Genomic DNA, 23,084 nt, shown 5'->3' with positions numbered 1-23,084 from the left:
ATTTTGTTGCATGGATTGATTCCAGAAAATGATTTTTATTCCACTCTCAACTTCTTCCTTCGCGAGTTTGAGGTAAACTTAATCATTGTGCCTGATATCACTGTCTCACCTTCCTAGCTCCGTTTGCCCATACTTCATAGTTTAACAGAGCAATTTAGTCAACACTTGAGTTTAGACCAGATTGTCTGGTGTTTTGGTCCATTGTGTTGGCCATCCCATGATGTATCTTGGGTAAGCCGTAATTGAGGACCTTGGAAATAGGAGAGACCGGAAGGCAGGAGACATATGACCCATTTCAACGCCTGGTAGTATCCCTTCTACTGTGAAAATCCCAGGAGGAGGATTTTTGGTAGCAAGTTTCTTACCCCTGTGGTAGATACAGGGTTGGCCAAAAAGGCGCCAGGAAGGTGTTTTCCATAATGAACAAACTATATACCCTTATGCGCCAGCATTACAATTAAGGGGCGAATGTAAGCCTCATTAAGGAGGAAGAATGTTAATGACAAAGTTCTGTGCATGTTGGGAATCCTTTCTAAACATTTTCTGTCATAAGTAACAACATACCAGGCTCTAACTTTCTGCTGGTCTTGCAGGCTGCTCTCGGGGGCATTTTCTTGGCTGACTCATATGACTGAATAGAACCCTAATGGCCGAGTGGTTTTGCACTCTGTTATGAAGTAGGGATTTGGGGGATGAGAGTTAGTAGATCTTCCAGTTCTCGTCAGGGCAGTGTTGGCTCTGAATGGAGCTCCACGTCCCACCAGCTGATAGCACAGAACCTACCCTCGTCTTCAAGCGCCTGAATACATGTGTTTCCCTTTCCAAACGGCAATTCGAGATAAAAGTAATTACGGCCTTTCTTTTCTCTAGTCTCTCGAATGGTGATGGTGAGTCCCCAGCCAGTGTCGGTCTGATGTTCTTGGGCCTCTGCAATCCCACGTGGATGCACAGAGCTTTCGGCCCAAACCCGACATGGGTTCCAACACACAGCAGATGTCTAATAGAAACCGATGTGATGACCTTTATGATAATTGTGACCCAAGCACGTTTATTAAAGGGCAAAGACCTTGAATCTGATATTTTATATTGTGTCTTAGGACACCTGTGACTTGATTCATTAGCACTTAGTTTGAATTCAGGGCACCCTTTAGGATTGCAGGAGGCTACTTTGTTCCCTCCTCACCTTGGCTCTCCCTGCAGCCAGGCTCAATCATAGGTTTTTCTAAGAATTTTTTGGCCAGGATCTACAGTTCATCTCTTGGAATGAGTTCCTTGAGATACTTCATGCATTTTTTTTTTAATTTCTTCCCCAAGAAATGTATTCTTAAATTTCCCACATAGATCTCTTAAAACCCAGAGAGATTTCTCTCATGTTTATGTGATACCGTAAATGGTTCTAGAAGATTTTTGAGACTTTCAAGTCTCTGACTTATTTGTGTAAAACCAAATTAATATTAGAGCCTGGAGAGAACATGTACACATTGGAGTCAGACGGACTTTGGTTTGAATCTTGAAGCGGCCAAGACCTAATTATGTGACACTCTGAGCCTTGGTTTCCATATTTAAAAAAAAAAAAATGGAGGTGACAACACTTAACTTCTGGGGCTGTTGTGAGGATTGAAGAAATAATGTGTACTCCATTCATATCCTTTTAATTGTCTTCACCCTCTCTGTGCACCCACCCACCCACCCGATGTCCACTGGCAAGCCCGCCATCTTGCCTCCAGTGGAGCCTCCAGTGGACTCCAGCCCCTCTTACCCACACCTGGAAAAGTCCTTGGGGACTAGTGATCCCCAGAGTCATAACCAGTGACCTAAGCAGTGACCAATGATCCTAAGAGTGTGAAAACTCCAGCTTCTTCCCCACCCCCACCCCATTCCCTGGGATAATTTGGAGGTGAGTCATTGACCTCATACTCCAGAGGTTCTGCCTGAAATTAGCCTGCAGCAGCTGCTGTCTCTTTCTTATATCACCTTTCTTTTTTTTTATTTTACATTTTTTATCTTACTATGTTATGTTAATCACCATACATTACATCACTAGTTTTTGGTGTAGTGTTCCATGATTCCTTGTTTGCCTATAACACCCAGTGCTCCACGCAGAACGTGCCCTCTTTAATACCCATCACCGGGCTAACCCATCCCCCCACCCCCCTCCCCTCAAAACCCTCAGTTCGTTTCTCAGAGTCCAGAGTCTCTCATGGTTCATCTCCCCCTCCGATTTCCCCCCCTTCGTTTTTCCCTTCCTACTATCTTCTTCTCCTTTTTTTTTTTTTGACATATCATGTATTATTTGTTTCAGGGGTACAGGTCTGTGATTCATCAGTCTTACACATCTCTCAGCGCTCACCATAGCACATACCCTCCCCAATGTCTATCACCCAGCCACCCCATCCCTGCCACCCCCCTCCACTCCAGCAACACTCAGTTTGTTTCCTGAGATTAAGAATTCCTCGTATCAGTGAGATCATATGATACATGTCTTTCTCTGATTGTTATATTACCTTTCTATACCCCTCTGCCAGTGTGCCTGCACCTTCCAAATAAATCCCTTACACTCAATCCTTCCATCAGGCTCTGTTTCAAGGGAGAACTCAACTAAGTGCCTTGGGTAGTGCCTGTAACAGTGGAGGCCCTCAATAATTGTGCCCAAGAATAAACCAAGTGATAATTTGCTCTCCCCATGAGAGACTCTTCATTCCCAGTTGCAAGATAGTACATACTCTCCAGGTTTTGTTCTGGAGGTTGGAGCTACTTTTAACGTATAACACTGTCCCCTGCTGTCTTTGCTTTATGTGTACAACAGCCATGAGCAGTGAACCTTCTAGGACACACGTGGCTATTGGTCATTTCTTGAAATGTGGCTTGTCCTAATTGAGATGTGCTGTCACTTAGCATGGAAAAAAAAAAGCACGTAAAATATGTCTTTATGTCTTTGATAATTTTTGTATTTTGAAATGATGATATTTGGGGTATGTTGACAGCAAAACGTATTATCGAAATTGGCTGTGTCTCTTACTTTTTAATGTGACTACTGGAAAATTTTCATTGCATATATTTGGTCCAGGGCAATTTGATAATTACACATAGTTCTGTAATTATTAAGTGACGTATACTTTAAATTTCTAGCAGGCGGTGCCGTTGAGGAAAAATCATCCAAATGGCCAGGAATGCCGGGTTTTCAGGGTCACTGGGGGCAGCGTGTGATCTCCTTTCCTGTTTTGTTCTAGGTTACATGTCGCCACACCCATCTCCGCTGGGAGCCCCCGAGCACGTCTCCAGCCCTCTGTCGGGGGGCGGCCCGACGCCACCCCAGATGCCGCCGAGCCAGCCAGGGCCCCTCATCTCGGGCGATCCGCAAGCGATGAGCCAGCCCAGCAGAGGTCCCTCGCCTTTCAGCCCCGTCCAGCTGCATCAGCTGCGAGCACAGATTTTAGCTTACAAAATGCTGGCCCGGGGCCAGCCCCTCCCCGAAACACTGCAGCTTGCAGTCCAGGGGAAAAGGACGTTGCCCGGCATGCAGCAGGCCTCGCAGCCCCAGCCACAGACACAGCAGCCGCAGCAGCAGGCCCTTGTTAACTACAACAGACCATCTGGTAGGTTAATGTGCAACCAAATGAGTAACGCCGTGGTCCAGTCTGGCTAAGGAGGACTGCTAAGGGCGCAGGAGTGCGGGGCTGCTCTAAGCCAGGGCCATCGTAGCCTTTTGTTGTTCCTAGTTGGCTCCCTTGTCTTGCTTCACTTGGCTGCCCGGGACCCTTGGGCACCTGGACCGCAGGGTCCCAGGAAGGAAGCAGTGCCCCCCCCACCGCCCGTGCCTCTGCATTCTCTTTCAGGAGGCTCAAGGTTTGTCAGGAGCCCGGCCATACGTCCCAGGTTAAGAACCCTGCCCCCGGCGCCTTCCTGTGGCCAGAAGGCGCCCCTAGACTCCGCTCTCCTCGAGCCATGTTGTGTGAGCTGATTTATTTATTTCTACCCCTTTGTGTGGTTTGAAAAGCATTTAGGGAGACCTCCAAAAAGCATACCTGCAGTAAAATAATTATCAAGTGTAGGAAATCAGAAACAAAGGGAAATAGCAATCGGGGTCAGGGAGGTCAGGAGCGTGGAGTCCCCCCCCGCCCCCCCCCCCCCGCCCCCGAGAGCTCACGGTTGATGCCTGTGAGCTTGACAGAGGACTCCAGCTTCCTGGCAGTCAGGGAAGGAGAGAGGGTCTGGTACCAGATCCTCACCATTTGGCAGCAAGTGACAGAGGAACACAGAGCCTTTTCTAAGCATGAGACTATAAAGTAGAATTTCCAAGTGGGATTGTTTTTTTTAATCATTGGTATTATTATTATTGTATGAGACACTGCACGATAGAGGCATCAATAAGATTTGTTCATAATAAACAGAGTAACAGAATCCATGCAGCCTATTTCTTCCATAGACCCTGGCATCAGATCCGAAGCTGTGATATTATGTAATGGGCGGAGATGAGCTAGTCCTTTGTATGGCCTTCTGGCGGTCTGGCTTGATCCCACTGCTAGAATTCAGAGGTGCGGGGGGCTATGCGATGAGCTTCCACAAATGTTTTCTCTGGCAAGGTTTTTGTTAACCACCAGAGAAGCAAAGAGTTGATGGTTCTGTTCTAAATAGAGTTTTGAATTCCGGGGCCTTCCTTGACATTGACACCATTTCCTATGAATGCTTCCCTCGCGCTGGGGCAAGCCAGGACATGCCGATCACTGCGAATGATTCGTTTGGGACATCGGTACTTTGTCTAAGTTTGGGGACTTAGGCAGTGGGGAGGAATTCAGATTATTATTATTATTTTTCAATTATCATCTGCCTTCTGAGTTTGTAAATGTTTCTTTTCTGGTGGGGGAAGCTCCCAGAGTTGCCCTACCCGAAGGATTAACTCACCTTGTTAATTGTGGATGTAGCCTTAGGAATGGATTTTTTAAAGAGCAAGAAAGGATCATGTCAGCTCCAGATCTTTGTGTAGTGACTGTGGTGCGTTGGTAGGTGGAGGATCATGTGGGACTGAACGTCGAGGACCAAGAAGGTTATAGAGGAAAACCACGCAGAGAAGGGTAGTTTGGACACTTGATGTGTTTAGAGGGTTCAAAACAGCATAACTCCAGCTCCTGGGAAGGCAGCCAGATGAAAGAAAAAATATATGCATGTCTCGGCGCAGCCGGTACTTATGAAGCACCTACTGGCCTGTGTCATGCTCAGCTTTAGTACTATGCACGTGGGACTCATCTAGAATATGGAGAGTCGGCACTCCCATGCTAGCAGTCTGACCCAAGAGCCCATGTCCTTACCAGCTGCCCTGTCCTGGCTCTTTCATAACAAAGGGGCTCATGGTAAGGGAAAGAACCTGTCATAAACTGTGTACCAAAGGCGGCAACCGTTTTACTCCTGTGTGTGCCAAAAGGAGAAGTGTCTCCGCTCCTCACCTAGAGCCTTTTTACTTGTTCTCTAGACACAATGTCAGTGAAATTAGTACTCTTGACATCCCACATCGTAGTAGTTTCCAGGAGAGGCTGAATGGCAACCAGAGAGTTGGGAGTTGGAGGAAGATGGAGCAAAACCTGTACCTCCCAGGAGCTAGTGATATGGGGCTGTGTTGTGTAGGCATCCTTCACCGTACATGGAAGTGTGTCCCAGGGTGTCATCACAGACCTCCATGAGCATTGCTCCTTTTTTTCTTTTTTTTTTAATTTTATTTGAGAGAGCAAGAGAGAGCACAAGCTGGGTGAAGGGCAGAGGGAGAAGCAGACTCCCTGCGGAACAGGGAGCCCGATGCGGGGCTCAATCCCAGGACCCTGGGATCATGACCTGAGCCGAAGGCAGATGCTTACCTGACTGAGCCACCCAGGTGCCCCAAACATTAGTGCTTTTAAAATGACCTGTGCTCGGCAGGAAAAGATCCCAAAGTATCCTTTAAGAAGGCAAGAAGCTGAATGATTCATTGATTCATTTCAGAAACCTTTTCACCCAAAGTTCGAATAAGGAGACCGAATAAAGTAGTAAAACTTAGGGGACCAAGTTTCTGTTGTCTGGACTCTTGTACCTAATAGCCACTTCACATCCCAGGAAACATAATCCCGAGTGCATTTTCTGGACCATTTCCTGAGGAGGGGGCTCCATGACGTTACCCATCTCTGATGCTTCGTCTTCCCTCACCAGGCCTCTGTCATCAGGAGGAATCTGTTTTGTTACTCAGTGCTCTGTCTCTTGTATTTCGGTCCATCAGGCTTCATTAGAAATGAAAATATTGGGGCAGATAGTATTTTATGCCAGAGTGGGCAAGGAGGCCGTGGATAAAGTTGGAAGAAGCTCCCTCCTGCCACCAGAGCAGACCCATTCCCGCCGCTGGGAAGGAGGTTACACCCCAGAGTATCACAGAACTTGTACCCAAACCTCAGTTTTCAGAGGGAGGTGGCATCCTTACTTGACAAAGACTTTTTTGGGGGGTTTGGCGTTTAGCACAAGTCAAAATAAGGCAAAGAATATTTTATTTTTAGAGTTAATATTTTTAATTGTTATTACTTATCTCCATCCCTCCTTAACAACAAAAAAAAAGTGTTATTGTGTATAAATACCTCTACTAATTTTTCAGGAAAAAATAAATTTAAGTATGTCCACTTATCTGGAGATAACTCCTATTCCTTGTTTCTTTTGTCCAGCTTTATAGTGTTATCCATGTTGAGAGAATCTCTTTGGCTGGGGTGGTCTGCCTCAAACCTACTCCAGAGATGTGACTCACCCTAAGTGCCACACATCATCAGGGGCATCACTAGGGAATTATGGGTTGACTGCAGGAGTTGCACACTGAGCAAATAATTCTTGAGTCCTTATCTGCTGTGGGCTCCCAGCAAATCTAACCCATCATCTTCTTTTTCACTTTGATTCATTTTTTTTCTTTTATAGAAACTAAAGCAAAATTAAAAATAGGAACCGTAAAAGTTTGGGTTTGGGTTTTTTTGTTGTTGTTTTGGGGGGTTTTTGTTGTTATTCTTTGTTTTTGTTTTTTTTGGGTTGTTTTGTTTTGTTTTGTTTTGGTGCGGGGTGCGGAGGACCTTATGGTAGAAAGTAAAAGTATCATTGTTAATTTTTTTCAGTACTTGACTCTCTCCTGCTCCCTGTCCCTGCCACCCCCACTCTTTTTAGGTATCTAAAATACCTAGGTATGTTCAATTTAAATACACTTCATTACATTTATATTTTTTCAACCCGTGGAAACCACTTAAATCCTTTTTTAAGGCACAGAATTTTGAGTAAGAATCCTAGTGTGCTGGGAAGACAGTGTGAGCTCTGAATGCACAGAAATTCTGTACATGCGAGACTCAGGTATTTTAATAAGTTCGTTTTCCTGTTTCTTAAAATCAGGCAGAGGGCTACATCTGAGAAAGACCCCCCACACACACACCTTAGCTGCACTAGGTCGCTCTCAGGGGTATCAGGATGAACCTCTGCCTTGATTTCCAAGGTGAGGAATGTGGGAAGAACAGACACATTTGGAACCTCTGACAAGTAAGCCTAAATTGTTTATGGGGGGTGGTGGATAGGAGATAAGCTAAGGAATGTAATTTGTCTGAAGTTTGAAGATATCAGAAAGCGGTCTTATCATTTAGCAGACCCCAAGTGTCTGTAGCAGAGATGATTTCTGTGGATAGAGAGCCAATCCAGCCAGGCACCTCAACTATAAGCCACCAGAGGGACAAGCAAGAAACCTGAGGAACAGGTAGTTACATTCTGGGCATGTCCAGTTGCAGCAAACCGCTCCCGCTTCCCTGGGCTCTGTAAGTAGGAGTTTTTATGTAATCTGTTGGGAGGGAGGAAAAAATAGCCCCGCTCAGTAAATGAACTCGCGGTGTTTAGTTAGGAAAGGAATTTGCTTGTAAGTGGCTCTGATAGTCGCTTGGCAGAAAGTACTTGGCAAGCCGACTTATCTGAGTATTTGTGCTGAGTCGTTGTGAGCCATAGAAACATTCTGAAGTTTGCTGTAGGAGAGTGTACTCCCAGCATTGCCAGCTAACCCAGTATCAAGCTTCCTTAAAAGCCTTTTTCTCACCGTGGGGTTTTTCCATAGAGCTGAAGTAACTAAATTAGACTTCTTAGCCTCGGTGGCCTTGCTAGGGTTAAAAATGACAAGAGTGTGGGTGGGTGTGGATCATGTGGTTACATGATCTCATTGAATCCTCACTCCCACCCTAGGGGGTTATATTATTATCCCCATTCTACAGATGAGGAGACTGAGGCACACGGGGTTAAGTGACTAGCTCAGGCTCACGCAACCAGCAGGTGGTGGAGCTCAGGTGACACTCATGAGTTCTTTTGGAAAGAGGCAGGATGCTTTCGGTGTGCCTGTTTTCGTTAACAGCAAGTTGTAGGACTTTTTGAATTGGAGATTTGAATATGTAAGTTCATGTTTGGGTCTCTCTTTCTCTGCTTCTCCATTTTAAGGGTCAATCAACTTTAAAGAACGTCTTTGTCTTTAACGGATTCAAAAGTCTAGCCCTGTGCCTGTGTATTAGATCTGGTCTTGAGTCATAGGCTAAAAATGACTAGAACTGGAACCAGGGATATCAGGCATGCTCTGGATACCTTCCTTTGATGAAATGTGGCTTTAAAAATAGTGACTTGAATATACCTCAAGGAGTCATCAGAGGTTTCTGCATAGGTGTTTACAGGAGAGAAGGCTAAAGAAGAAAGCCCCGGAAACAGGTGGAATGTGTAACACCCAGTGCCCTGTTCTGGCTTTTGTTGATGAATTATTTCAACTTTGAAAGGAGGAAAAACACTTGCAGAACTGAATGTAGAGTAATTATTATGATATTATCGTATCAGCAAGATGCGAGTTTTCTTTATGTTAAAGATGGTGGTGTTTTTAGGGGGCTTCAGTGTAGTAAGTTTGTTACTTAGTATGCTTATCCCGAGTCTTGAAATATATTTAATTCTACCAGTTTCTTGAGTTTATTAAGGAGATTTAGAGAATCACAGAGAATCAGCCTGTTAGAAATCTCTGTCTTCTCTTTTTTGGCTGGATCACACCTAAAACAACCCTGATGAAAAATCTACCCTGTTTCAACGACCTCTAGGGAGAACATATTCTAGAACATCCCTCCATAACTCATTCCAATGCTCAACAACCCTGAGATTTAATGTTTAGAAATCGGTTTCTTATATATGGATGAAAGAAACTTCTAAATATAAAATATTATGAAAAGCCATGCATTATGTAAAAGACTTCCCATTCAGAAAAATAATCAGAAAGTACATAGCTGAAAAGAATCTCTTTATTACGATAGTATATCTATGATACCTAAAATAGAAAATTTCTAAGAATGCATTTTTCTGTCAAGAGTTTTTCATCCCCCACTGGACCCAGGGCTACCTCAGGATTATGTAGCTGCATGTGTTTTGGAAAGTTTAGCTAATATCTCAAGGAAGGTGAAAAAAGCCCAACAGTAATACCACACACACACACACACACACACACACACACACACACACACACACGTACACACGTGTACAGTTTCCTAAGCAGTTTGTTCTAATTCCTCACATTCCTCCTGTCAAAATGTTTGCTTATACTCTTCTTGCATTGTCATTTAAGCCCATTTCTAAATGGTGTTTGCTGGAAATTGAATAAATGTGTCTAATTTTTCATAATGTACGTCTTTGTATGGTTAATTATTAAGGCGCCCTGAAGTATATAGATTATTATTTTATTACCGTTTAATAGTTTTAACTTTTCTTAGAGAAGATATAGAAAATGCTCGGGAGAATGCTTCTCAGAGGTTTTAACAGCTTACTGAGATTTTTCTTTTTCATTTCCTCATTCATCTGGTAGCATCCCTAATCTTATTTATAATTTTGAAGTAAGTAAAAATGTAACTATGGGGAGAGACAGAACACTTCTTACTTTCGGTCCATAACTAAATTCCTGAAGTTTAATGTGGAAAATTGCGTTAAATTAACTTATTAAGTACATTTTGATAAGCTTGATGATTGCATATCCCTTTATTCTGTTAGCATGAGGAAAAATGCTCCCTTGAATCTTAATATTTGCTAGTTTTTATAGGTGGAATGAGCAGATTTGCTCCCCCGCCTCCACTGAATGTTTTTAGAAACACTTTCTAATATGTAGTAAAAAAAAAAAAAAAATTCAGTTCCTGAGATGCACTGATTAAGCCTGACATGTGCCTTTTTTAGGTCATTAAGGGAAAATTTGTGCCCCTTTCAGTACACATGGGAGGGCTGGCCAGCGTGCTGGCTGTATTTGGAAAGTGAGGGTCAGGCCGCCGAGGGTCTGCCTCAAGTCCCCCAAGGTGCAATTTGCAAAATGTGGTACTAGGACCACACCCAAATTGCATCTGACTGTTCCATGACTCCCTTACTTTTCTGAACTCTTGAATGCACCTGCAATTCTTAAAAAAAAAGCAAACAAACCAACAAACCACTCTAGAGCTACATTAAATGCTGACCATCCGTTCCTTTAATGGATGTACTACTTGAGTCATTTTTGGACCATTTCACCAGTGTCATCAGTGAATGCCATTGCCCTATGGGGATAGATGCCGGGTTCTTCTTCTTAACTTTTTCCTCCTCCCCGCCCCCCCTCCCTCCTTCCTCACCTCCTTTCCTCCCCGCTCCTCCCTTGTCTGGGGATGTTCAGTGGTCCCCGAGGCGGGGGGCAGCGGGCAGGCCGGGGGTGGCTGCAGGGCGCCGGCCCGCCCGAGCTGCCCATGTCGCTCTTGTCCCGCAGGCCCGGGGCCAGAGCTGAGCGGCCCGAGCACCCCGCAGAAGCTGCCGGTGCCCGCGCCCAGCGGCCGGCCCTCGCCCGCGCCCCCCGCCGCCGCCGCGCAGCCGCCCGCGGCCGCCGTGCCCGGGCCCTCCGTGGCGCAGCCAGCCCCGGGGCAGCCCTCGCCCATCCTGCAGCTGCAGCAGAAGCAGAGCCGCATCAGCCCCATCCAGAAACCACAAGGCTTGGACCCGGTGGAGATCCTGCAGGAGCGCGAGTACAGGTACCACGCACCCCGGCCCCGGGGGTGGGGGCTGGCAGCCGTGTCCTCGTGGGGACCACCGAGCCTGGCGTGGGGGGGCGGGGTAGACGCCCTGCCCTGTGGGACAAGGCACGGGCCGAAACTCATGCTACAGGACGACCTTCGAACCAGAGTTTGCTTGCCGTTGGGGTGGCTGGAGGAGGCCTCTCATGGCTCTGGGTGGGCAGGACTGTGATTTTCCTGCATTGAGTCAGAAAAAGGTCATCACTCTCTGTGACACGCCAGGCACGATGCTAGGCCCTAGGGAGGCCACGATCAAAGCCCAGCCGCCAGTGCTCGTGGATCCAAGAAAGGGGATCCCATAAGGGATCGCACCTTTAGCCTGTGCAGGGCCTTGTGGTTTGTCATTTATCCTCCAAAGATGACTCTGAGCTGGCTGGACGTTGTGGGTGTCCTGCCGGCCAGACCTTCAGGTTAATGACCCATTTCATGATATTAAAGCATACTTAGGTGGCTCAGTATAATATATCCTTCATTTTAATTTGTGCATTTGTGTATCTGCTGCTCGGTGCAGCCTTCGGGGTAAGCTGTCTTCATGCAGGGTCCATATTTAAACTCTTACTCCAGAAACTTAATTTTTGCCCGATTTGGCCACATTCATCTACATCCGTGGTTGGCAAACCTTTTCTGTAAGAGGCCAGGTGGTAAACATTTTACCCTTTGCGGACCCATAGGGAAGGTCCCTCAGCTCTGCCCTTACCAGGTGAGAGCATCCACAGACAATAATGGGCAGGCTGTGTTCCAATAAAACTTTATTTGCAAAAGTGGCCTGTGGACAGGCTGGAGTTAGCAGATGCTTCATGTAAATAAATGGTTAATGTTAACCAAAAAGAGATTCCATGAGTAAGGAGTCAAGATAAAACAAGGCTAAGATCTCTGTCTCTGGAGTTGGCCAGTAATGCAGGCTCTGTCACTTACCAGCTGTGTTACCTTGGTCAAGTTGCATCTCTCTCTCTCTCTCTCTCTCTCTTTTTTTAAGATTTTATCTATTTATTTACTTGAGAGAGGGAGAGAGGGTATGTGAGTGAGGGGAGGGGTAGAGGGAAAGGGAGAGAGAATCCCAAGCAGACACCCCACTGAGTGTGAAGCCTAATGCAGGGCTGTCTCATGACCCTGAGATCTTGACCTGAGCTGAAATCAAGAGTCTGACCCCTAACCTACTGGGCCACCCAGGCGCCCCAAGTTACATCTCTTTTCTGTGACTCACTTTCCTTTTATGTTAAAAGAGAATCTTATAGTACCTCTTGTGGGGGAGGTAAAATGATACAAAGACTTTCAGTACATATCAGCTGTTATTGTTTCCCAATTCTTATTTCATTCCAAAGAAAATTAAAGTTTGGAAATTATAGGGAATGTTAGTAAATAACATCAAGGCTCCTTTTAAAGACATTACCTGGGTCTTTATCAAAAAACACATGACTTATTTGTTATTAGATTAAAATACTAAGTTGCCAGCTTTGAGAGTAACTCCGTGAAAGAAATCACAGTAACATGCCATTAAATGCACTTAGCTTTTTGGATGAAGAGTAGAGCTTTGCTCTCATTATTATTACTAATCCTCGATGAAGAGTTTTATCCTGCTGTTTCTCGAGTTTTAGGTACCCCTAGAGAGCTAGATAGGCGTCAGTCCATTGGTATTGCCATGCTGATGCACAGATCACTGTGTGGTGCAAAAGTCAAATGTCAGCACTGTACTCTCATTTGGGGCAGAAGAACTTTTTTCATATGCAGTACTTTCTTTATGTTGCTACTGAATAAAAAAACGTCAGAAGTATTTCTTTTAAAAGATTGATTTATTTAAGAGAGAAAGCTTGCACACTCGTAAGCTAGGAGAGGGGTCGAGGGAGAGGGGAAGCAGAGCCTGATGTGATGCCGGGCTCGATCTCACAGCTCTGACATCATGACCTGAGCCAGTATCAAGAGTTGGCTGCTTAACCAACTGAGCCACCCGGACACCCCCACAGGTATTTTTTTAAAAAGACAGTAAAAGGATAGAGGGGTATCGTTTAGTTACTCTAAGATCCTGACTTCCTAAGAGCTAACATTTTTCCCCTTCCTTGAACTACCAGTACTATTGTCACATCATGCAAACGACATTCATAACAAAGACACTCTCTGTACCTAGAAACACATCTGGACTTTTTTCCTTACTGGGCCTGTGTCGTGTGTGTGTGTGTGTGTGTGTGTGTGTGTGTGTGTATTTTACTGACTCCTAAATTTTCTTGATCATTTTTACCAGAACTTTATTTTCAGGACTTTCTAGTCATGAGCCCATTTTAGCCCCCTTTTCAGAAGTGATCTTAATGGATGGTCTCCCAAAGTATACAGGACTAAGTGGTACAATGTAGCCTATCCTGGGGTGTGAAATGCTTTGATCCTCCAGTCCCGTATCAATAAGAAAAAAATACAGGTGTCAGTATCTTTTAAATTATAAGCCCCGCAGAATGTGATGTGATGGCTATTTTTCATATTATCATCATTCTTATAAACGTCTCCTCTTCAGTAAAGCCGCATGGCTTCCGAAACCATCTCTCTGGCAACCCTGGGTCTGAAAAGCTGGTGGGGACTTTGGACTGGAACTTTCCCGCGGCCATCTTGAGAAGAAACCTAGGTTTCCACTGGTAGCCTTGTAGGGCATCTTTTATCTTCCTTGGTCAGAGAGCAATAGCTGACTTCTCTTTTTTAATTTTTTAATTTAATTTAATTATATTATGTTAGTCACCATACAATACATCATTAGTTTTTGATGTAGTGTTCCACGATCCATTGTTTGCGTATAACACCCAGTGCTCCACACAGAACGCGCCCTCTTTACTACCCATCACCAGGCCAACCCATCCCCCGACCCCCTCCCCTCTAGAACCCTCAGTTTGTTTCTCGGAGTCCATAGTCTCTCATGACTTCTCTTTATGGAGATGAATTGTTCAGCTGCAGAGATTAGTTACCTTTCTCCTTTAGAAAGGATTAGATCAAGTGCTCTTGTAAGAGACAGCGAAGGAACTTCCTTTTGCCCCTCATTGAGAGAGGGGCTCACTCATCTTTAGCGCCGATAACTGGAGGGGTCTAGTGTATCTTCATCTTCTCATTGAGTATTTGAGCAAGTTCTAAGGGGAAAGAAAGAACTGTTTTATAATTTTATAAACTTGGTTGAAGCAAAAATCATCTGTCAGAAACTCTAACAGATGTTCATTTCTTTGGCCATTGTAATATCGCTTACCTCATCTATAAAAATTGAAAGGAAGTTGTCAGAATCTCAGATTTCTTTCTAACTTTTCAGTCATTTAGCTGTTTCTCTTGTTCATCATAAAATCAGAATTTTGACAAATTGACCTTCTTTATCCGGCAACAGCATAAATAAGTTTCTGCCTGTGAACTGTGAATGCTTTGCCTCAGATCTGTACAAGTTCTGCCATTAAAACATTTTGTTCCCATTTAAATTGGATCCTTTCTTTTTGACCACCTTTTTCTTAATAATGGAACTGACTGCCTTTTTCTGTAGTAAGTGTCAGAGAGAGATTTCCAGTGCTTTTTTTCCCCCCCGGTCTTTCTGGCACTTTCCTTGCCCTATCCGTATACCTAACTTCTGTTCTTCCACTTCAAAGTAGATATTTGGGCAAAAGGGCTCCGGGTTTCACATTTGCATGCAAACTAATTCCACAAATGTTTGCATGGAAGATGCATTTCTCATTCCAAGGAGGGTATCTCAGAAGAGCCCCGTTGCATCATGCCAGCCGTCTTTGGGATCACTTCTGAATTTAGTATGAACATGGTGGCGCACCTTGCTTCAGGAAGCAAGCGTAGTCTGCTTAGCCTGCTTTTTGTCCTTCCCTGCTCCCCATTGCAACCCTGAAATTCTTTCTCAAAAATTACCAAGGGCCATTTTATAAGCAGAGTTACAAAAAGTCAGTCTCCCTCTCCCTCCCTCTCCCTCTCTCTCTCTCTCTCTTTTTTTTTTTAAGTGTCACTCAGCTTCTTGAAGGAACAAAATGTACCAGTGTCATTTTCTGTTCAAATAACTCTCCTACAGGAATCATAAACTTCTCCTCTGGACCTGAACAAATATTCTGTTACCTTTAATGGAACTCTTTTTCTTGCCGGAACAGTAACCCCTCTTGATTTACTGTTCAATCTGTATGAAAAACCTGAGTGACCTAATTCTGCTTCAATTTTCTGTGCTCGTGAGGACACTAAATGAGTCTCCTGCAGTTATGCAGTATTGCTTGTGTTGTTGTTTCTGGAAGTTTAGAATCCTGAATCTCTTTATCGGACTACCTGCTGAATCCCGTTGATGGGGAGATGAAATTGTCTGGAGAGGAGCATTATTTAAAATGAGGATTTCTATTAACAATGACAACAACCACCGCAAGGAGATAAAATTTCCTACATTAAAAGAGCCCCTCCTATACCCTCGCTACCCACCCACCATGTACTGAATCGAATGCATATAATTTTACTCTGGAATCTCCCTTTCCTATTCTAGAGTTCAAATGTTTGCACTTTGCACTTCTTGCCTCCCTTTCGTAAAAGGATTCTTTTGTGCCGGGGAAGCTGAGATTCACTGACAAATTACTAGGCCCTTTGGAGAAGCAGACATTTTGGGAAGAAGTGCCCCCCCACACACACACACCGGCTCCCCACCTACTCTGAGGCTCCATCTGCCCCCAGTCCCCGCCTCCCTGCCTCCCTCCATCCCCACCCAGTCTGTGTGATTTAATCTCTATACTCTCAGCCCCGTTGTCTGAAGATTATTTGTTTAGTCCTATTTCCACAGACCTTTAGAAGATTAAGGAAAAGCAGCTATGCCTCTAATTTCACACCTGACCCACTTTGTCAAAGAGAGAAAACCAGAATATCAAGGGATGATTGGAGTTCTGGGATATTCAAATGAAAAAGGTCTGCGGTAAATCTAGAACCAAGGAAGTAGCATGACCAAATCAATGGCCCTCATCTACCCCGCTGTAATATTTATTTTTCCTATAGTACGGCTTTCCTTCTACATGAGTAAAGTTGTTCTATTTAGGGTTTTTTTTTCTCGTTTAAATTACATATTTGAAAAAAAACATAATAGGTTTTTCTGTCAGTATTGTACTTAAGATGCATCATCTTTGGCTATATTTGGAGATTTTTGGCTGTGTCGCTATTTAAAAAATTGAATTGGACAAATGAAATGGACCTTTGTTCCTACAGTGAAAAATAAAAAAAATCCATGATCATTATCCCATGAGTATCAATAGTAATAGAAATGTGAAAGAATGTTGGGTAAGCCTGAACAATTTGATCAAAAGAGTAAAATGGTGGAAGTTTATTATTTTTTATTTATTTTATTTTTCTATTTCAAAACTGATGGAAGTTTCTTATTGTTGTTTGCGCTCACAAATGTTTAGTCTGTTGCACAGTTAAACCACTTAAAGGTGTGATTGCTTGTGTTGGTATCTGCAGCTGAAATAACAGTGTGATAACAATGAGAGTACCCCTAATAGCACATTATGACGATAAATCATTCAGTAAATCAGAATTAATAACATGTGTGTACCAAATAAGATAGGAATCTGTCATAATAGTGTTTCCAGTGAAGTCAGTGAAAAAAATATGCGTGTCTCTTACTATCATTTTCGAAGTTTTGAAAAAAATGACATTTCCTTCTCTACCAGAGCAGACAGCTGTAAGTTTGGTTTTGTTGTTGTTGTTGTTTCTAAAGCACTCATTTTGATATTCGGGCCAAATGAAGTATTAAGATATTTTGTGACATCGGGCGCCTGGGTGGCTCAGTTGGTTGGGCGACTGCCTTCGGCTCAGGTCATGATCCCGGGGTCCTGGGATCGAGTCCCGCATCGGGCTCCCTGCTCGGCGGGGAGTCTGCTTCTCCCTCTGACCCTCCCCCCTCTCATGTGCTCTCTCTCTCTCTCTCATTCTTTCTCTCAAATAAATAAATAAAATCTTTTAAAAAAAGATATTTTGTGACATCTAGGTAAAGACAAGATATTACTTTTTCATGTTAACACAGAGCATCATAAAGGCTGACAAAACCATAATACGGATTTGCATTTATTTATTTATTTATTTATTTTACTTTTTCTTTTTTTTTTTAAGATTTTACTTTTTAAGTAATTTCTACACCCAACATGGGGCTTGAACTCACAACCGTGAGATCAAGAGTCGCATGCTCCACTGACTAAGCCAGCCAGGCGCCCTGCATAATATGAATTTTTACAAAAATCTTTAATTATCATCTTTTAGAGTTGAGGTCCAGGAAAGCGGCAGTTAGGAAATGTGTATTAATTATCTGCGGTGTCCCTGCAGGCATCAGGCGAATCACTAGCTCTGTGAAGTCTGCCTGTTTCTTGCTATCTCCAAACCTGAATTTTCTCATCAGTAAGATGGGACCATTATTAGCATTTACCTTGTAGGGGTGCGTGTGTGCGCGTGTGCGCGTGCGTGTGACAGAGACAGAAGGAGAGAGGGAGGGAGGAAGAATTAAAGAAAATTATGCATTAGTTACACCTTAGGGTAGTTAATGTTAACTTAATTTAACTTACTACCTTTTACTGTTCTTCATGAAATCTATTCCAAGACACTCCTGCCCCAAATTTGGAGGGAGGTAGTTCTAAAAATAGATTTAAGTGGCGTGTAATTATTTGTAAGGATAGGATCCAGGCGAACTCTGGAGCCAGTTTATATGGGTAACAGTAAAAGTATCCCAACTGAGTGAAGAAAGTGGGATGTCTTTTCTCTTCTCATCTGCCTTTATTATGAAGAAGGGCCTGCAGTTATATTTTTGAGGCTGTCTGGGATGAGAATCCCCTGCAATCCTTTTCTAGAAATTCGTACTTTTTAAACACTGTTACTTTACCATCTCCTGCTGCGCCAAGCCTGATTTTTAAAAATGCCCAATTTGCCTCTTCTTTTCTCAGACAAGCACTGCTCATAGAGGAAGTGGTTGTGGTTGGCAGGGCTCTCTCTGAATGTTTTGGGTTGGCTGATTTCTGTGGCCTCAGCAGCACCTAAAACTGCTCTTGTTCACTCAGCTTTAACGGCTATTGTCATCAGCATCTTGACAAGGAGGGCAAATAGCCCAGTTGCCTGGGACAGAACTAGAACTTAAGAGGAAAACTCTTGTCTCAGCTCTGCGCTCTGGCTGGCTGGGTGTTTGGGAGCCAATCCCACCGTCCCGTCTCTCGTTTTCCCTCTAGTCAAGACAAGCTATGGCACTTGACTTCCCTCCTAGATGTATCATGAGCCCTTCTTCTTCTGGGTGTTAGAGAGAAGTTAGTGAAGAAGGCCAGAGTGTTCGGTAACACGTAGCACCTGTCTGCGTTCATGCAAAGGTAGCTTTTCTCTGTTTAACATCAGAAACTCTAGTTGGGTGTCAGAAATTGGCCAACCAGCAACGTCTGGAATGTGTCTTGCCAGGAACTTAGACCCACGAGGGTTATTGTTCATCATTAAGGCTAAATTGTAATGCATATTTCCACCTCTCCCTTCCCTCATTTCATCGTCTCCTCTAGGCTCCAGGCTCGCATAGCTCATAGGATACAAGAACTGGAAAATCTGCCTGGCTCTTTGCCACCAGATTTACGAACCAAAGCAACCGTGGAACTGAAAGCACTTCGGTTACTCAATTTCCAGCGTCAGGTAATACCTTTTCCCCAGTGAATCTGAGATGTAGGAAATAAATGTAAGTCTGTTCAATATTGTTAGAAAGATATAAACTTAGTAAAATAGTATATCTTTTAGACCAGCCGTGTAGAGCTAAAAGTAATGAAGATGAATTGCTTATTATTCTATACATATATATTTTTTGCTTCTGTATATCAGAGACATTTTTTTTCCTTCCATATTATGGTTTCCGAAGTCAGAGTAATGGCATTTTCTTACCATGGATGAAACCTCGAGCACAAATGGGATAGCTTGCCTTTACGAGTGCAAAGAAAAACAAGAAGGTGGGAGAGCAGGATCAGAGCCTCTTTTGTAAACACAAATGTAAAATCCTAGCCATGACGATGAAAGTAATCTTAACAAATACGATAGCCACTCTGCTAAATGAATAAGTCATCATTTACAGAAACACATAAAACTGTTTGTCCCCATCACACCCCCACGTGGTGACTGATCAGTGGACGACCATCTCTTCTTCTTGCTCTGGTTCTTAGTAGTTAGTGATGAATCAATGCTAGCATGATGATCTATTTTATTGTTGCTAAATTACTAGGGAAACAAAGGAGCACTAATTTTTACGTTGGTGAGTTTGGCTTTGTGGACCCAAAAGGTGCCGGTCTCCTGGTCTGCACACTGCCTCATTTAGCCAAAGGGGAAGAGGAGCGCGTATTCCTCAGGCTGGTGGGTTGACTTGGTGAAAGTCTCGGGGGTGCAAAATGAATTATTAATGAATGAAAGGAATTTGCATGACTCGGTCTGTTGCAGGATGTGAATGAAATCGCAAAGCCACCCCACTTGCCTCTGTCCTATGAACCTGGGAGTACACTTGCCCTCTTGGTTGTAATGTCGCAAGAGGACATCCATGGTGGTGGGGAACTAGCTGGCCACAACTCTGTGGGAGTAAAAGAAAGAAGATAAAAGCCTCTGAGTCCCATTGACTTCCTTTCTTACGGGCGACGTCCTACCATGCATTGATAAAGTGCTTGATCCAGTATTGTTAAATGATTAATAACCAAGTAGATTTTCACAAATGAGATTATATTCAGATTCGCTTCACTATGCTGGACTCTTACCGGTTTCTGATTTTTTCCTTGATATTGTGGAAAAATCCATGATCTATGGAGTTTCCCAGTGAACTAACTCTAGTTGATGCTGATTTGAGGTTCAGTCGAATTCCTATTTTAATATATATTCCCATCCCCAACCCCCGGCTACCACCATATAACGTCCGACATGGATAAGACATCACATTGATGATAATCTAAGGGAAGTCCATGGTACAGTGTGAAACCTAAACATCTTGACGGATATCCTCATTGGTAGTGGGAGGAAGCCAATGCCAGGATCTCCCATCTTTCGTATGAGAATGAACATTGCATTAACAGTGTTTGAGTACCTGCTGCTACTGTACATGAACAGGAAGTCATTTTTCCACTCTTTTTTGCAGAGATCATTAAACTTCACCTCTAGACACAAAGAGAATGTTAGTATGGCACTTAAAATGAAGTAAAATATTTCAAAAGCTCTTTAACTAATTAATATCATTAGAATAATTAAGCGGGATGAATGAATTTATTTAAAACCCCAAGACAATGTTGGCTTTTTTTCAGTGTCATGGTGCTGGGTTTTTTTGTTTGTTTGTTTTGTTTTGTTTTTTTGTTTTTTTGTTTTTTTTTTGTCTTGTTTTGTTCTGTTTCCTTAATCTGAATGGCTTGGAAAGAAAACTTATGCCATCTTTGAAAACACCACAGAGATTTGGCACGGTTTAGTCCCTTGGTTTACAGAAAGGTCCGCTCTGGTGGTACACCTTCTAGAGCCCCCCATGTGCCCTCACTGACCGGGAGCTAGGGCAGGGCAGGGCCCAGGAACCAGGCCTTGCATCTGGCAAGGCTCTCCAACCACTCTCCCCCCACCCCACACACAGCTGAGACAGGAGGTGGTGGCCTGCATGCGACGGGATACCACGCTGGAGACAGCCCTCAACTCCAAAGCCTACAAACGGAGTAAGCGCCAGACGCTGCGGGAGGCCCGCATGACGGAGAAACTGGAGAAGCAACAGAAGATCGAGCAGGAGAGGAAGCGTCGGCAGAAGCACCAGGTACCGAGGCCTGGGCTGTGCACCCCCACGCTGGCAGAGACGCTCCGACTGAGCCCTCAGGAGGGGTCTGGAGGCCTGGAGAATGAACTGGGGTGCACGGTGGGAACATCGCAGAGCAGAAAGCCTCCCGGGAGCTCCCGTGGGCAGACTGCCCCATGGAACAGGCGGGGGGTAAAAACAGGCCACGCCAGGGACATGGGCGGCCTGCCCCTGGCCTCCTGTGGCGGGGGTGAGATGGGGGACCCTGCTTTCTGGATACCAGGCAGGTACCTTCTTCACCATCCCACCCGCAGCTGCCCGCCGGATGGGCACGGGAGAGTTGCCAGGGGCAAAATCCGCAGGAGCAGGAACTTGGAAAAGGAAAGAAGAAAGCACATGGTTATTTTTATAGCAAATATAAATACAGTCTCCTGGGCTTTTCCAGGGCCCAGTTGGAGGTTTCATAGGGGCAGATATTTTAAAACATTCCTTTCTAGGCATTTGGAAGTAGTTTGATGGAGGGTTTGATTTTGCATGACAATCCTAGACATTGTGTTTGTTTTCCTGTGCTTAAATTAAGGCCCGGCATTAGTTTCATTTTGAAAGATGTTAGCTGTCCGTTGGTACACGTTTCCTCTCCTGTCTTTCAAAAGTCGATCCAAATAAGGTGGAGGGGTGGCAAATCATGGTGCTGAGGCATTTGAGTTAGAGCAGACAGGGCATTGCTTTTATAACCTGGTTCTCCCTGGAAATATCCGCCTACCTTGGGTTGACTGGAGGGTGATTTGCTTTCAATTCTACCCTTGCCCATTTTGCAGGCATCTGTCAGTCCTTGATCTTGCTGTTTTCACGAGGCCCTATATCTTTGAGGTCCTAGAGGCTTCCCTTCCACAAGCTGGTGCCTTTGAGCGGCTGTTCTTCCCACTAGCCCCAAAGCCCACAGCTCAGCTACCAAGAGACATCCCAGGGCACCTGCCCCACAGAAGATTCTAGTCTTCTGCTGTTGTGAAAGGCTCCCTAAGCGTTTTCTTGGGCTCCGCGGGAACCTCGGATGACACTGGGAAGTAGATTTTAAGTATCCTTTTCCCTCCTCCCTTCGGGGCCTGTAGGAATACCTGAACAGCATTTTGCAGCATGCAAAAGATTTTAAGGAGTACCATCGGTCTGTGGCCGGGAAGATCCAGAAGCTATCCAAAGCAGTGGCAACTTGGCACGCCAACACTGAAAGAGAGCAGAAAAAAGAGACGGAGCGGATTGAAAAGGAAAGAATGCGGAGACTGATGGTAAGGGGCTCACCTGCGGGGACCCCGGGCAGTGGGGTTCCGGCGTGCACCTGTATTGAGAATGTTAAATATGCCATCTCAAGAGTGGGTAAAAGCGGCTTATCAGATATATGAACACGCCCCTTTGAACTTCATATGGATGGAGTAAAAACATCTCCTTCCTGAACGAGGCATGCCACAAACCCAGGGCCACAGCTGATGAGTATATAATATCTCCATGTCCTGGGGTGGCCTTGCTGTGTGGAATATAGCTTCTCCCATCAAGGCAGGTACCCCAGTTCACAGGAGGTTAAACAACCAGATCTAGAAGGATGGATATGCTCGTTCTTTTCAAAATATTGCCACTTTGAGACTAATGACACAGTTGTTTTGAGCGAATGTGTCATTAACTTGTGTCTTGGACTCGAAGAAGGTCTGTTTCTTGAAGCCGCTGGTGCTTACCCCCCCCTTTTTTTTTTAAAGATTTTATTTATTTATTCATGAGAGACAGAGAGAGAGAGAGAGAGAGAGAGAGGCAGAGGGAGAAGCAGGCTCCCAAGGAGCAAGGAGCCCAATGCGGGACTCGATCCCACATGACCTGAGCCGAAGGCAGACGCTTAACCATCTGAGCCACCCAGGCGCCCCCCCCCCCTTTTTTTTAATGGTAGAAATTTCTCCCTTCTAGTGTAATAAGTGATTTTTAAGTTAACTTTGGAATGTTACTTGTTTGGTTATGGCTGTATTATTGTCAAAGGCTATTCATGGATCATTACCTTTGTGCTGTTATTTTTTAATGGGTAGATACATACAGAAGGGATCAGTTTACACCTTTGGCCTGGGAGTCTGGTTTTATTGACCATTCATTTTTGGAATTGGACCTGAGAGCACACTGTGGGTTTTAGAAAAGCGTGTGTGATCTCTAATGATAGGAGAACTGCACATTTCTACCTGGGACATAATGCCCGAGTATGGGATGGAGATGAAATTGTTAGCTTTGGCCCTTAATTACATCTCTGGAAAATTCCAGGTGAC

At 44.4% G+C, this 23,084-nt stretch overlaps 1 protein-coding gene across 4 annotated transcripts in view; it reads left to right on the top strand.

Annotated features, from left to right (window-relative positions):
• Window positions 1–23,084, top strand: part of SMARCA2 (SWI/SNF related BAF chromatin remodeling complex subunit ATPase 2) — a 169,616-nt gene that overhangs the window by 20,316 nt on the left and 126,216 nt on the right. For all 4 annotated transcript variants that reach the window (XM_028117307.2, XM_028117303.2, XM_028117304.2 and 1 more), the window contains exons 4-8: window positions 3,231–3,596; window positions 10,760–11,018; window positions 18,563–18,689; window positions 20,638–20,811; window positions 21,900–22,073. In XM_028117307.2, the coding sequence (XP_027973108.1) occupies window positions 3,231–3,596; window positions 10,760–11,018; window positions 18,563–18,689; window positions 20,638–20,811; window positions 21,900–22,073 (1,100 nt within the window). The remainder of the gene's footprint in view (window positions 1–3,230; window positions 3,597–10,759; window positions 11,019–18,562; window positions 18,690–20,637; window positions 20,812–21,899; window positions 22,074–23,084) is intronic.

The sequence above is a fragment of the Eumetopias jubatus genome, unplaced genomic scaffold, assembly GCF_037043125.1.
Source record: "Eumetopias jubatus isolate StellerSeaLion01/CBP00866 unplaced genomic scaffold, mEumJub1_p1.0 scaffold_15, whole genome shotgun sequence".
Lineage (NCBI taxonomy): Eukaryota > Metazoa > Chordata > Mammalia > Carnivora > Otariidae > Eumetopias > Eumetopias jubatus.
The sequence above is the reverse complement of the archived record's forward strand: the minus strand, read 5'-3'. Positions and strand labels throughout refer to the sequence as shown.